Raw genomic sequence first — 14,786 nt, 5'->3', positions numbered from 1 at the left:
CCATACCTAACTCATGTACAGTTTTTACTTTTAAGAAGCAAATGGTTCTCACTTTATATTTGGTCTAAATATATAAAATAAAAATATAAAAAAAAACTTCAATAAAGGCAATAGCCTACCTGCATCAGACATTTATTTCATTAAAATGTGCATTTCTTTACTATTAATTTATAACTTTTTGATGCTGTTTATGAACAAAAGTAAACAATAGCCAGTGGGAACCAAAATCATCAGCCCTTTCAGGGTTGGATTCAAAAGCCGTGGAAAATTATCCAAACTTCATATCTTTATTAGATTTTGTTATTATTATTATTATTTTAAATCGTTGTGATTGGTCCTCCTTATGTCTTACAAATATTTAGCCAATGAAAAGCATTGCCATAAAACGTCTTAACATCACTGGATCCTCAAACTGTCAGCGAAACCATCGTAACACCATTCAGAATGAAGCATCACGCACAGCCTGGAGACAGATCTCCGCTTGCTCGCAATGCAAGGGTAAATAAATAACTGATGTTTGCATAAGTACAGTGTTACTTTACTCAAGAAACACCATGTCTGTAAAGGCTAATGGTTTTGTGTGTTTGAAGAGCAGAGAAGAGTCTTAGCTTTTGCCATCTAGTTGTAGCCAATATACTTTTGTACATTTTAAATAGCCTGTGCATATAGTGCTTCAACGTTTATATCATGAGATTTTAGCCAAGTGTATTAAGCCAAGGGTATTTGCTCTTTGTAATCAATTAGATAGGCAGCTGCTCTCAAACATTCCCGTGCTTGGGTTCACACTCGGTCTGAAGACCGTTTAAAGGCCCTTTCACATGGGCCGTGGCAAGTGGTGAAATCGCTGTGTGGCTGTCGCTTTCTTTCGTAGTGAAAGCGTTTTGTGCAGTCGAGGTGGTGTTCACAACGTGGTCTTGGGGTGAACATAGTTGCAAACAACAAGGTCACTAAATAAACAAAACATTACAGAAATAGTATGTGTGTTATTTGCTATTTATCACTTTATGGGAGAATGACTAGCATAGTTTTCATGTCAGACACAGATAACTATGACATTTTACATGTAAATGTTTTTTTTTTTTTTTAATGTATATCTCTGTAAAACATTGGATCACATGTGGTATTAGCCACATGGCCAGGTAATATTTACGTTTCCCCTGAAAGTCCTAAGGATTTTAGAATTGCTCACATTTGAGCGTTGAATAAAGGAGTAATAAAGGAATAAAGGAGAACAAAGCATTTGCTGTTTTCTTACCGGTTAAGCTGTCTGGTCGCGGGTCTATCCGCTCATAGATCTCATAGCTGTGTGTAATGTATGGATTAGATACATCATGCAGAAACGTTCTTGACATCATCGACCCATAATGCTGTGGTACTGCTGCCATCCCTGGCCTGGCTGGTGACCCCGACCCAACCAGCTCGTCTTCTCTCACAGAGCCTACACCACCGGAATAAGGTGACGTGGTGCGGATGGCACTGCCCGAGCGGGAGGAACCCATTCTACGCAGGGCGGCAGGAGAGCTGTTCTGTGGGACTCCAGATAGGGTGGGGCTTGTATAAATGGAGGACAGAGGTTTCGGTTCAGTCGTAATCGGCAACCCATAGGAACTTCCAATGGTCCGAAGGGACGCTCGGGATGGAGAGACACTGCTTCCATACAGCGACTGAGTACGAGTGGGCATTGAACCAACTCGTCGCATAGCATGACCTGGTTTAGCCCCGTCCATCATTCCCAACACCTACAAGAGGAAGCAAACATGCTTTATTGCATCTCAACACAGACAAATATCATTAAGCTGCAATGATGTTCAAAAAGAAAAAAAAATCTGCTGATATAACATTACACTGAAAAACTGGTTCAAAACTGGATATGGTTCAATAGAATTACTTTTTGTCCTGTTATTGGTCCAACATAAATTAGTATAGCTTGTGTAATTTGAACTAAATTTTGAAACTAATTAAAAAACAAAACAAAAAAACAACAACAACAACCAACCAACCAAAACAAACAAAAAAACATAGAATTCTTTTTTTTTTCCTGACAAAGATCACCAGAGGGTTAGGTAAAGTTTTTTTTTTTTTTTTTTTTTGGACTAACAATTAAGTTTTTTTAATATAGTACAATGACTACTTCTATGTCAAAATATCAAAGAAAGGTTTTTTATTATTATTATTATTATTTGTAAAACTTGAATCAAACATGACCAGGTCATATCTCAGTCAAAAAATAAATAAATAAATAAATAATAGTAATAAAAATAAATACAATAAAATAATAAATGTAATATTTGAAGTATTTATGCATCATGGTAATGCCTGTTTTTTTTATAATACAGTATTACGGTAATGAAAAATTGAAAGAGTATCACAACTGAGAATAATACAGATCTTACACAAAAAACTAAGAAACATAATGGTAATGACAATTTAGGATGTAGGGGTAGATGTGCACACCTGTCACAAAAAAATAAAAATTATAATGACACTACTACTACGAAAATGCTTCAGGGGGAGAGGCTTAATTTTCTTCATATACTTTTGCTTTTGGGGTGAAACATGACATGCACCTGCTTTTCAAGAGACTTAGTTATTAAGAAGTGAGGAATGTAAGATCTACCTGAAGCTCAGGTGTTTGGTGGTGTCCTACAGCCTGGCCTTCTGCCCTGGAGCTCCTCTGCAGTGTGGAGATTCCTCCTGAACCAGGTAATGAATTTTGTAGTCTTTGCTGACACTCGCCCTGTGCCTGACCACTGCTGTAGTAGCTGACAGCATCCTGATAACCACTATCAGAGTAAGAGTTTATCTGGGTAGAGTTCCCCACTGACCCTGAGACAGACAGTAAAGTGCAGGTTAGACGCATCATATTTAAATTCAGAAATATTACCATTAGGGTGCCTTTACACTAGAGCTTTTGTGTGGACCCACACCCATTTGATTATCAAGCTTTGTCTTTAAAAATTTAAACTGAATAGGCGGTTTGGGGTTTAGTTCATGTGAACGGTTTTACAGCAAGTGAGAAAGCAAATCTGTCCAAACTTGTGGAAGTAAACTGTACTGATGACATACAATTTGAACGTGTCTGCACCACTATGCACCGGTACTGTTCTACTTGACTACAGTTGCAAGTATTTGGTTCAACAGTGTAACATCGCTCTCTAGAGGTGAAATAAAATCAGACTCTGGACTGTTTCACTTCACACAGTTCTTTGTGACGTGACAATAAAAAGGATTTTATGAATTTGCTTAAAACTAAAAACTGCATGTTTGAAGGCAGAGATCAACATAAATTTGCTGTTTTGAATAAAATGACAAAATACACTCCGTCCAGTTCTAGTATGCTTTTGTTTTTAGGGTTGAGGGCAATCCAGGTTAAACAATTTCAGCGTGTGACCATGGGTTTTAGTTTATTTAATGGAGTGACAACCATAATTGTTTAGGACTCTCAACCATATTTTCGGCAAAGCTTGTTGTATAAATAAACCTTCATTGCCCGCTCTTTACTGAGGTATAAAAGCTGTTGTTGATTAATTAATGATTAAAATCACATTGGAAATCCCCCTGGGTTTATTCATTCACTCATTGATTCCATACCTGCAGCTCTCCAGGGAAGAGACATCTCAGAGGAGCTAAAAAAAAAAAAAAAGGAACAAACAGAAAATAAGTTTATGTTTGTCATAAAATCAAATCAAAAATGTGGAATGAGAATTGAGAGCCACGCTAGAGGAGAATAACAAAACCTGTGTCTCTGTATGTCAGTCAAAACTTTCTCATGACTTCTTGACATGCTTTTCAAAACTTTCATATGACAGTAATTTTCCATCTTTTGATGGTAGAAAGTCATACAAATATAAAAGAGGACAAATGTTAAACACAAGGACTAGTAAATGATGACATTTAACAGGTCATAATGTAACACAACAAAATTCAACATATTATCAATAACTAAGCAGTACATCTATACCAGCATACTGATCTAAAACTGTGGAGGGGTGAATGACTTCAGCTGCTAAACTGCGAGTGTCTTTCGCATTATCACTCTGCCCAGAAACATATAGAGCATGTGTAAATCCAGCAAAGCATGGGGAAGAGTCGTGGTCAAAAGTATAAACACCCCCACAATTAAGGACTGTTAGATCTTCTTTAGGTCTGTGAACGATATAGTCACATACTCCTTGCAGTAATGAGTACCTCCACATCAGTGTCTGTATCAATTCTGCAGCACATGCACAGACTAGTGGCTAGTGGACCGGGCTAATTTAAATACAAAAACAGTATTTAAAACAAAATTTAAAAATGCAAGAATTCTGCTGGCTGAAAGCAAAAATCACACCCTCACACAGGGACAGTTACGTCTGCTCATAGCACTGTGTTCGATATACTGATATTGTCACATACTCCTTGCTGATATAAGTATCTGAACAGCTTTTTTGATTCGGCATCATATACGCAGACTATTTAACATTTAAAGCCGAACTGAAGTCAAGATTTCTGAAAACACTGAACGGAATATAGGCTACAGCAAGGTTTACTGCAGCACACAAGCAAACATGCATGGCATCAAGACATGTGATCCCCCAATCAGAGCTTCACACTTCAGAGCTATACATTTTCCCTATCCTAGAAACCAATAGTGCTGGTAAGCTAACCTAGAAATCTGAAAACACTGGTAAGCTTGATGTTTAGCCATCACCAGTATGATATTCTTTTCAAAGAAAAGTGTAATACAGCAAGGATGATTGTGTGCCGTTGACTATAATACCTGTGATTGTGGTTCCCTAATAAATGAACTTGCATAACCTCTGTTCTGCATACAAAGTCTCTGGGTTTGTGATAGTACAAGCTGTTATGTTTTAATAGGAAAACATGAAAATCTGAAAATGTTGAAATAGTAGCTATATTACTACACTTTAGTGTTTGACAGCTGTTTTTTCTATGAAACTCTGACTTCCCCGATATCTGATGTCTAATGGCTCTGACAAAAAAACTGGCCAAAAATGTGTGTATGCTTCCTAGAATGTAAATAAATTTGCTGTGCTTCACGCAACATCCACTGGGTCACACATGCAACAACATACTGTAGCTCAACACAGTAATTGGCCAAATCAGACTGTTCTTAGCTACTTCAGCTTTGCAATGGTTTTCTTGAATCGATCTTTAAATATGCCTAAACTTAGAAGTTACATAATATGTTTAACAGAGAATAAGCATCATTCTCTGGCAGTGTCTGAAAATTTGTCAACTGCACAATTATTTTGAGAAAACAAAATATTCAATATACAGTGGGTACGGAAAGTATTCAGACCCCCTTAAATTTTTCACTCTTTGTTATATTGTAGCCATTTGCTAAAATCATTTAAGTTCATTTTTTTTCCTCATTAATGTACACACAGCACCCCATATTGACAGAAAAACACAGAATTGTTGACATTTTTGCAGATTTATTAAAAAAGAAAAACTGAAATATCACATGGTCCTAAATATTCAGACCCTTTGCTGTGACACTCATATATTTAACTCAGGTGGTGTCCATTTCTTCTGATCATCCTTGAGATGGTTCTACACCTTCATCTGAGTCCAGCTGTGTTTGATTATACTGATTGGACTTGATTAGGAAAGCCACACACCTGTCTATATAAGACCTTACAGCTCACAGTGCATGTCAGAGCAAATGAGAATCATGAGGTCAAAGGAACTGCCTGAAGAGCTCAGAGACAGAATTGTGGCAAGGCACAGATCTGGCCAAAGTTACAAAAAAATTTCTGCTGCACTTAAGGTTCCTAAGAGCACAGTGGCCTCCATAATCCTTAAATGGAAGACGTTTGGGATGACCAGAACCCTTCCTAGAGCTGGCCGTCCGGCCAAACTGAGCTATCGGGGAGAAGAGCCTTGGTGAGAGAGGTAAAGAAGAACCCAAAGATCATTGTGGCTGAGCTCCAGAGATGCAGTCGGGAGATGGGAGAAAGTTGTAGAAAGTCAACCATCACTGCAGCCCTCCACCAGTCGGGGCTTTATGGCAGAGTGGCCCGACGGAAGCCTCTCCTCAGTGCAAGACACATGAAAGCCCGCATGGAGTTTGCTAAAAAACACCTGAAGGACTCCAAGATGGTGAGAAATAAGATTCTCTGGTCTGATGAGACCAAGATAGAACTTTTTGGCCTTAATTCTAAGCGGTATGTGTGGAGAAAACCAGGCACTGCTCATCACCTGTCCAATACAGTCCCAACAGTGAAGCATGGTGGTGGCAGCATCATGCTGTGGGGGTGTTTTTCAGCTGCAGGGACAGGACGACTGGTTGCAGTCGAGGGAAAGATGAATGCTGCCAAGTACAGGGATATCCTGGACGAAAACCTTCTCCAGAGTGCTCAGGACCTCAGACTGGGCCGAAGGTTTACCTTCCAACAAGACAATGACCCTAAGCACACAGCTAAAATAACGAAGGAGTGGCTTCACAACAACTCTGTGACTGTTCTTGAATGGCCCAGCCAGAGCCCTGACTTAAACCCAATTGAGCATCTCTGGAGAGACCTAAAAATGGCTGTCCACCAACGTTTACCATCCAACCTGACAGAACTGGAGAGGATCTGCAAGGAGGAATGGCAGAGGATCCCCAAATCCAGGTGTGAAAAACTTGTTGCATCTTTCCCAAAAAGACTCATGGCTGTATTAGATCAAAAGGGTGCTTCTACTAAATACTGAGCAAAGGGTCTGAATACTTAGGACCATATGATATTTCAGTTTTTCTTTTTTAATAAATCCGCAAAAATGTCAACAATTCTGTGTTTTTCTGTCAATATGGGGTGCTGTGTGTACATTAATGAGGAAAAAAAATGAACTTAAATGATTTTAGCAAATGGCTGCAATATAACAAAGAGTGAAAAATTTAAGGGGGTCTGAATACTTTCCGTACCCACTGTATAAACAATGTATTGTCAGTATATAAACAATATAACAGTATATAAAATATACTTGGAAAATCATTGGAAAATCCATTTACACGTCACTGCAAGAGCGTAATGCAGTGTGTTTTGTAAACATGTAATTAATTTCTCCGCGATATTGGCTGTTTGCATGAATATTACTCTCAAGTACTTGATTACAATGACATGAACGATGCAACAATTGCATTATTATTTCATGAATATTATGCTACAAGTAAATATTTAAAGTAAATGTCTTTTCACGTGAGTTTTTTTTTTTTTTTTTTTTTGCATTTACTAATTATAAATTTTAGATACCTTACAATACTGAGGTGATTTTACAGGTTAACAAGTTTGTGTCAGTCATTCTTAGAAAGTTGCAAGTAGTTGTCTTACAACAAAGCAGTGATAATAATATAACAACAGCGTTACAGTTGTTACAGCATTTTGATCAAACATTTGTTTCCTTGATTTATTCAAGGAACGGTATTTTAAAAAACAAAACAAACAGAAAACATTTTAACCAATTCTACCTCTGCTCACATACTGTGTTCAGGTGGCAAAGCTCTATTTTAGGCTTGTAGCTGCCACCTTGTGCCACCCTTGTGGCCATGGCCCTGCTTTGATGTGTTGTCACAGACCGCTGTACAGACGCCACAGCTCACTAGAAAAATGGACGCTATAAGAGTATTTCAATAAATGTATCTACATTAGCCTATATATTCATTATATAACCTGTTAATGATAATTATTTAAAATAAGTGTAAACAAATCTGGCATGTACACAAGTTATACACTTTGTAAATAATTACACCTTAACAACAAAATGGATAGAAACAATTTTATAATTAGATGTACATGTTAATAAACTGCCTTAAGTACAAGTTACAGTTGAGGTTAAAAGCTTACATCCCCCTTTCAGAATCATTAAAAATGTTAATTATTTTACCAAAATAAGAGGGCTCATACAAAAGGCATATTATTGTTTATTTAGTACTAACCTGAATAAGATATTTCGCATTAAATACGTTTACATATAGTCCACAGTAGAAAATAATAGTTGAATTTTTTAAAATTAACCGATTCAGAAGTTTACGTCCGCTTGATTCTTAATACTGTGTTCTTACCTGAATGATCCACAGCTGTGTATGTGTGTGTGTTTTTTTTTTTTTTTTTTTTTTTGTGATAGTTGTTCACGAGTCCCTTGTTTGTCCTGAACAGTTAGACTGGCTGCTGCTCTTCAAAAAAATCCTTCAGGTCACACAAATTCTTTGGTTTTCAAGCATATTTGTGTTTCTGAACCCTTTCCAACAATGTATGATTTTGAGATCCATCTTTTCACCCTGTGGACTACCGAGGGACTCATATGCAACTATTACACGGTTCAAACGCTCACTGATGCTCCAGTTAAAAAACATGATGCATTAAGAGCTGGAGGGTGAAATACATTAACATCTCAAAAAATGTGTTTCATAACACTTTAATTGCCACTATGCAAATATATTAATTCGCACTGCTTGACGCTCGTTAGCTTTCTCTACAATAAGATGCCTATTTTCTCTTGTTTTACAACATGTTGTCATGCAAGAAATGCTTTGCTGTATCCTCACAACTGTGGTTGGTATTGACACAATGCATATTCTCAAGCTGGCTTTGCTTATATACTTAAATATTCGCTCCTTGCACATTACATACAAAGCTTGTTAAAAACTAAACATCAATTAAACCTTATGGTTGCTTCATTTAGGAAAGGATAAATGCAGACCTTGAAATAATCAAAGTTGACGTATCTTAAGATGATTATGTGTAATGCTCATTCGAGCATGTAGTGTTTACGAGAAAGGCGCACTCATAGGTCTACACAGAAACGATAAAGATGGCTCTGAAGACAATAAGATGCTGTGCAGTGCCAAGTTGTGGAAAAGTGTTTACATTAGGAAAGAGTGAATGAACTTCATTTTTAATGAAGATCCAGACAGCGTCAGTAAGGACTTGGTCCTTTGTTCACTTCAATTTACTGCAGATTTGTTTACAAACAAGGCACAATTCAACATGGTATTTTCAAAAAGTGAGTAACTATTTTCGTTACATGGTCACTATTGCATTGTCTCTTCTTACAGATTGTTTCATACGTATTAAGTTAGGCTTTTTTGACCTAAACAGCTGCGTCCATCTGAGGAATGTACGCTGTCAAACATACACAACCATTAGCCAACTATAGCAGCGGGCTATAATCCGACAGAGCGTTCTGATGAGGGGGGTTAATAACAGGACAGAAAACAGCTTATTACTTCTAAATTATGCTGTTTTTTGATGTAAAAATCCTAATAACATTATAACTGGACCTCAGAGAACAGTACAAAACAAAAAACAAAGGCAGTTTATTTAATACTGACCTATTAGTGGCCGTCTATGAGCAGGATTGGACACCTCTATTTTAGACTATTTTTGGAATATCTAAAGATAAAAGTCAGACTTTTTCTTAATATCAGAATCAGAGAATCATACACAATTCAGTGGAAAAGGCAGATACAAAAGCCACTTTCCTTACTTTCCACTCCACTCTCCTGATTGTTGGTTTTTAATTTAATATTTAGTATTTAGTAGTACTCTGCAATACTTTGCAAATTACTGATAGATTACTGACTCTTCACTATTGGTAGGTTTTAATAGGTTTTTATGAGGGAGAAGAAGCTTGGAAAATATTATTTTTCTCCTTAGATAACAGTGTTGTAGTATTGTTTCGGTAGTAAATTGTGCATAAGACAAGTGTGTGATTTAAAAAAAAAAAAAAAAAAAAAAAAAAGGATGTTTTTTCCTCCCACATTTTACATTATGCTATAAGGGAAAGCAGACCATATAATAAAACTAAGCAATACAATAAACGTGCATCAAAATATGTAAAAATTCTATTAATAATTAATATTGAATAATTAACTGAATCATTCATATAATATTTTATTTGCATTTCCTGAATATGGCTCGCCTATGTTTAATGTGTTCTGCTGCTCTTTGCAGTGCAGTTCTGAAAGAGGTTCACAGATCCACTAATCAAATAGATCATCAGCTTCAGTACGCCACCAAGAATGAAACATGACTGCCCCCTATTGGTCATGTCTTTTTGCGCCAGAGTATGCCTTTAAACACAGTAAAATCTGTTAAACAGAGCCAAGAGTATTAGCTGAAGTAGAATCTGTGAGAAAATTTTTTTCAACTTTTTACTCGAAGGCCCCATGCTTGTCAAACACAATATTCAAAGCCTCTCATCCCAAATCCAGTCTGCTTCTGGGAATCCCAATCCAATTATAAAATGACTCTTGATTAGTTTTTTCATGAATTAATGAGTTTGTAGACTTAAGTAAAAATGAATTTTTGGGCAACGTGCCAACATACAGCGCCGTTATGCTCCAGGCGTCCCGACTCGAGGACCTTTCCCAATCATGCCCCCATCTCTTTCTCCCACTTCGCTTCCTGTCACTTCTAATCTGTCCTGTCATAATAAAGGCAAAATGCCAAAAATAATTAAAAAAAAGAAATATATTACCTTCCTTATGTAAGAAGTATTTTTTTTTTTTAATAATTATAAATAAATAATAATTCAAAACAAATGTATGGTATGTATGTATACATGCATGCATGAATGATTTGTTCTGACCAGTTTACATTAATTCTGCATCATAAAAGCATTTGGAGATGTAAGCGTATTTAACTGTTTTGCATTAAAAAAGAAAAAAGACAAAAAAAGAAAGAAAGAAAAGAAAAAACAACTTCTGAATCACTGAAAAGAGAATTCTGATAAATCATAACATTTTTTCCCCACCCCTGCCAAATAGGCTAAGATATTTCCTGTATTTCTGTTGTAAGTACAACAAAGTTGCTTGCTTTCAAACTTTTCTTTATTAACAGAAACTATGAGTGTTGATTAAATAAATTAAATAAAACCAAACAGGATTCATTTAGTGATTCTAGAGGATTCAAAAACGATATGTTGTTTACTAAAAACAGTTATGTGGGGTGGAAAAAATAAATATAATTTTTATTTATTTTGTGTATTTTAAGCATTTGAATTAAAGTTTTTTTTTTAATATATATATATATATATATATATTATAAAATGTATTAACTTTCATGTTGCTATTCTCTACTCACATCTCTCTCTCTCCTCTACTTTTTTTATGGATACTAAATGGAAAAAAAAAAAGTAATGTAAATGCATCAGTGGTCAGTGGGGTAATGCTGCAGTCGTGTTGAGTGTGTGTGTTTGTGTGTGTACCCGCCACTAGCAGCTCCTGGGGATTCTGAACTCAGTCGGCATCGTTCCAGCTGATTGGCCACAATCTGTCGCTCCACCTCCAATTCCCGAGTCAAACGCTCAAACTGCAGCTCCTAAACACAATACACACACTCAGTCTCTGTCTCTGATGAAGAACAGTATTATGATTGAGACTCTAAATGAAAGCCAACAGTAAACACACACACTGCATGTACAATAGTGCAACCTAAAAAGGCTTTAAAATCTCCTCAACAAACACTGCAAGTAATCATGTCATGTACATCCACCATAGTTTAACTGTTAGTTCTCTGTCCTGTAGCACTGAGGAGCTAAAGCACTGCTCTAAAATGTGACAACTAGAAATTCTCAACACACTGAGAGAGCAGCGCTCTAGAGAACAATCTGTTGACATGAGAGATGTCAGCTTTCCACTCCCACTGTAGGAAACTAGCAGACCTGATCCACTAACTCAAGCCCTGTCAGCAATCTTTTTAAACAGGCCCTGCATTTCAGTGGGCCTGTGACTGTAGAAAATGTAGTCCAGTATTTTGGATAATAAAACATCCGATAAATGACAATGTAGTAACCCTTCAGAGAGCACAGACAGCATAGAGTCAAAGTGACACCCGAACTACAAACCACTGCACCCTCTCTGTCCATGTTTGTGTCTGTCAATGGGCTAAGAGAACTGCTTACCAGTTTACCATATTTGCACAACAAGCCATTTTTAAAAGGAAAGAATGCAGGCACTAAATTTACAATAAACATCACAACCAATATAATCTGTCTCTACTTGACTAGACAGGCTAGTCAGCAAACTGCATGAAGAGTGTCAACTCAATGCTGAATCTCATCTGTTATTACATGTTAGTACATAGTATTTAGAGGTGGGTAAAATCTAAGGGCCAGCTTTGTTAAACAGGGCAAATTAGTGTGTAGTGCAATTCCATAAGTGCTGATGGGAGGGGAAAATTCTGGCTGTGGTTTACTGACAATGCGAATATTAAAGAACACAGACACAGCCCAGACCAGTAATTTGACGAGCGTAAACGTTAACGTAACATAAATCCATTTTAATACTCTCCTCTAATAAATTTAGCACCTGAAAGGGAAACTCCTACAAATGCATATTCAATAAGGTCAGGCACAAAAATAACTGTGTCCACACCTTGTCAGTGCTAATTCTTTACTGTGTGTCTTTAGTAAATCCTGACAGTAATTTTTTAAATGCCAAAAGATTGTTTAGATGCCTGAATTTTCGAATGCATTGCAGTCTTTATTGTAATAATACTAATTCTTTAATTTGAATGATTTTCAGTTCTTAAATCTCAAGACTAATGTGTTTGAAGGGATGGTCACATTACACTTTCCATTTCATTGGCTTCCATTTATGTGAATGTGGGAATGTGGGTATGGCTTTTTTTCCATGCAGGATCACAAGCCACAGTTTTATCACGATTCTCTTTCTAGTTGGTTTTTAAGCCTGCTTTGCAAGTAAATGAGCAGCACAGTATTTAAACAGTATAGCCCTACAAATGATGAAAGATAACAAGGAACAAAAGATAAAAGAAAAATAACAGACCATTTAGGATAGAAAGAGACAATATGACTAAAATCTTGTTTCATGATATATATTAGTTATCCCAAGACAAGAACAGGTATTGTTTTTGTTTTAGAACAACTCTGATGAAAGGTTCTGATGCACTTCAAATGTTAACTACTGTACATAATTTTATTTCACGATATCAAAATACTTTTTTTTTTTTACTTTCTTTATTTAACCCTCTGAGCCTCTTCATTTGTGGGTCACATGTAGTACGATCAAAAGTTTGTTTTTTTTTTTAGAAAAATCAATGTAATATACTTTTATTCAATAATAATTTTTGAATATTATTTAACTATTTGGGGGGATTTTAATCATACTACGCAATATTTATAAGGTATTTTTCTATTATTTTTTTCTTCATATTTCCCACTTATTTCAAATGTCAGTCATTTTAGACCACAAAGGTTTTTTGACCCTTTAACATATCCGAATCATGCCCAAGTTGTTGTTTTTTTTAATGATTAGGGTTTTTTTTAACATAGCTAATACAACTGAAATCACCAAGTGTCATTTCCTTATTTGGCTTGCTGTTCACAGTGAAGGGGCTCGAGTAAGCGATTTTAACTCAAGATCTGATAAACCCATGGTAGAACATCTTAGAAGATGAGTATGAATGGCAAGATATCTAAATTATGTTGGTGAAGTTAACGAGATAAAGGGAATGCAGAAACAGCTAATGCCGGAACAAGGCGAGCACTGCTTATATCCTCCAGCAGTTAATTGAAAGATTAGATGGTTTCACTCATCTCAAACTTGCGTTAAGGAATTTCATATAACAACAAAATTATTTAATTAACAATTATTTAAATGTGAAAATAAATTGTATTGCTAAACAAAAATGAACAGCCACATAGTCCTTTTTTCTTTAGATAACAGATTACTATTAGCCTATTATGAGCACTAGTATCTGAAAGCTTAACACTTTCAGAGTCTTTTTTTAGGCATGTGGCCAGTTAGTCTCTTTTATGTTTATGCAATATACTGCAGCCAAACCTAAGAAGGGAGTCCAAAACACTGACTGGCACACTGAGAGGAGGGGGGGGGGGGCACACTGGAACCATCCCACCAATGCTTTACGGTCTCTTTCAAGACAGAAAAAGAATAACTGGCAAAACAGCGCATCTAGTTCATTACCATGACAAAAATACTGAATATATATATTAGTAATTTTTGCTGTGGGGAACAGCATATATTTCAGGTACCGAATTTCTATGCATCTGAAGTTAAGGTCTTGCGATGAAAGAAAAGGTAAATAAAGTGCTGAAGTTTGTTTCTTGTTTTTTATTGGTTTGATGATTTCTCTCACAAGTTCACATTAGTTCAGACAGGGCTGCTTAAAAACAACAAAACAACACCACCACCACAATATTTCAGCAAAAATCATTTGGGCAGGATACACACTGTCACCCATTTTCAGTTTTCAGTGACGTGACTAGTGCGGAGACCTGGAGGGCAAAACATCCATAGAACTGCTGCACAAGCCTGTCAATTTTCCATCTGTTTCAAGCCATGAATATTCCGATCACTTCTCAAAAGAAGGAAAACAAAGATGTGTCAATACAGTATCTATCTATCTCTTACCTGACACATTAGCTGCATACACACTGACTGAGTAGGTACTACATTTGTTGAAATAAGTGAGTACATACTTCTCGACTGTTAGAAAAGTACATTCTATATTACATAAATGTGTGTAGTATGAATGAAATTCGGACGTACACCTGCAGTGCCATGTCATATCAACAAGGACAGCAAGGAACATGGGGGTAGTGTTTGATAACTGACTAAGCTTGACCCGGTCACATAGGTTCATGTTTTACAACATTAGGAAAAACTACACTAGCCCGACTAAGCCTCTGTAGATAATCCAGAATGCAAGGGCAAGTCTTAAATCAGTCAAAGAGAACCCACATCAAACCCCTTTGGATCTCACTCCACTGGCTCCCAGTTGTGGCCAAAATCAAATTTAAGGTTTAGATGCTGCCTTTCA

The 14,786-nt window shown here is 36.5% G+C and overlaps 1 protein-coding gene across 11 annotated transcripts in view; it reads right to left on the bottom strand.

Annotated features, from left to right (window-relative positions):
- The window catches only part of LOC127170769 (plakophilin-4), a 72,229-nt gene that overhangs the window by 26,416 nt on the left and 31,027 nt on the right, over positions 1–14,786 (bottom strand). For 7 of the 11 annotated variants that reach the window (XM_051118994.1, XM_051118993.1, XM_051118995.1 and 4 more), the window contains 4 exons: positions 11,191–11,303; positions 3,592–3,626; positions 2,618–2,826; positions 1,256–1,739 (listed from right to left, as the gene is read on the bottom strand). In XM_051118994.1, coding sequence (XP_050974951.1) covers positions 1,256–1,739; positions 2,618–2,826; positions 3,592–3,626; positions 11,191–11,303 — 841 coding nt within the window. The remainder of the gene's footprint in view (positions 1–1,255; positions 1,740–2,617; positions 2,827–3,591; positions 3,627–11,190; positions 11,304–14,786) is intronic. The other 4 variants (XM_051119001.1, XM_051119003.1, XM_051119000.1 and 1 more) reach the window with 1 other exon arrangement.

This window comes from Labeo rohita, chromosome 9 (genome assembly GCF_022985175.1).
Source record: "Labeo rohita strain BAU-BD-2019 chromosome 9, IGBB_LRoh.1.0, whole genome shotgun sequence".
In the NCBI taxonomy this organism is placed as follows: Eukaryota; Metazoa; Chordata; class Actinopteri; order Cypriniformes; family Cyprinidae; genus Labeo; species Labeo rohita.
This window is presented reverse-complemented; position numbering and strand designations above follow the sequence as displayed.